We start from the raw sequence: 1,477 nt of genomic DNA on the forward strand, positions 1-1,477 counted from the left end.
GGTCAGTGACACCCATGAGGACTTGGGGACACCCATGGGTGCCAGTGCCACCCAGCACAGCTCTGGGGACACCCAAGGGTGGCAGCATTAGGTCAGTGACACCCATGAGGACTTGGGGACACCCATGGGTGCCAGTGTCACCCAGCGCAGTTCTGGGGACACCCATGGGTGCCAGTGTCACCCAGCGCAGTTCTGGGGACACCCATGGGTGCCAGTGTCACCCAGCGCAGTTCTGGGGACACCCATGGGTGCCAGTGTCACCCAGCGCAGTTCTGGGGACACCCATGGGTGCCAGTGTCACCCAGCGCAGTTCTGGGGACACCCATGGGTGCCAGTGTCACCCAGCGCAGTTCTGGGGACACCCATGGGTGCCAGTGTCACCCAGCGCAGTTCTGGGGACACCCATGGGTGCCAGTGTCACCCAGCGCAGTTCTGGGGACACCCATGGGTGCCAGTGTCACCCAGCGCAGTTCTGGGGACACCCATGGGTGCCAGTGTCACCCAGCGCAGTTCTGGGGACACCCATGGGTGCCAGTGTCACCCAGCGCAGTTCTGGGGACACCCATGGGTGCCAGTGTCACCCAGCGCAGTTCTGGGGACACCCATGGGTGCCAGTGTCACCCAGCGCAGTTCTGGGGACACCCATGGGTGCCAGTGTCACCCAGCGCAGTTCTGGGGACACCCATGGGTGCCAGTGCCACCCAGCACAGTTTTGGGGACACCCAGGTGCCAGCAGCACCCAACCCCCTCAGGAGCCCCCAGGGTGCTGTGTGGGGTGGTGGGACGTTCCCGGTGCCACCTTACCCCTTGGACGCCGGGCGGGAAGACGTACTGGATGATGATGGTGCCGAACTTCTCGTAGCCGGGGAGCAGCAGCCCGGCGTCGCGGGTGACCAGCATGCGCCCGTTGGGGGGCTGGTTGCCCACCAGTTGCCCGTAGAAGCGGCCGCACATGGGACAGGCCGTCTTGACCTGCAGCGCCCGCGTGATGCAGTCCTCGCAGAACGAGTGGCGACACTTCTCCAGCGTCTTCATCTTCTGGATCTCGCCCAGGCAGATGGGACACTGACGCTCGGGTTCTTCCTCTCCTCCTCCTCCTCCTCCTCCTCCTCCCCCACTCACCAGAACGATTTCGGGGCTGGTGGCCGTGAAGACGTCGTGTCCCCAGGACTGTCCCGGCCCCGGGGACCTGTCCCCCCTGCGCTGCAGCCGCAGCGCCAGGCGGTTGCCCAGAGCTCCGCTGGGTTCCAAGATGGTGGTGACACAACTCAAGGTGTCACCGTGACGTTGAGTTTTCTTCTTCAACTCTTTCTCCGTCTCTTTCACGAGAGCTTTGAGGGCTTTCCTGGCCGGGCAGACATGATGGTCACTTTGGTTTCTTCCTTCAAACGGGTCAACTTGGCCGGACTCTCCTTGGTCAGGAAATCCCAGACGTGTTTGGAGACCGTCACCTTGTTCTTAGAGGCCCCCCCGCAAG

General features: G+C 63.6%; 1 protein-coding gene across 1 annotated transcript; it reads right to left on the reverse strand.

The window, feature by feature from the left end:
- Window positions 1-804: 804 nt before the first annotated feature.
- LOC104529024 (probable E3 ubiquitin-protein ligase DTX3) lies at window positions 805-1,469 on the reverse strand (the record flags this gene model as incomplete). Its single annotated transcript, XM_010173200.2, is given in 2 exon segments — window positions 805-1,358; window positions 1,361-1,469. Coding segments are annotated over 2 exon segments (663 nt in total), but the record flags the coding sequence as incomplete, so codon positions are not given.
- Between the last annotated feature and the right edge of the window lie 8 nt (window positions 1,470-1,477).

This window comes from Antrostomus carolinensis, unplaced genomic scaffold (assembly GCF_000700745.2).
Source record: "Antrostomus carolinensis isolate BGI_N321 unplaced genomic scaffold, ASM70074v2 scaffold30178, whole genome shotgun sequence".
In the NCBI taxonomy this organism is placed as follows: domain Eukaryota; kingdom Metazoa; phylum Chordata; class Aves; order Caprimulgiformes; family Caprimulgidae; genus Antrostomus; species Antrostomus carolinensis.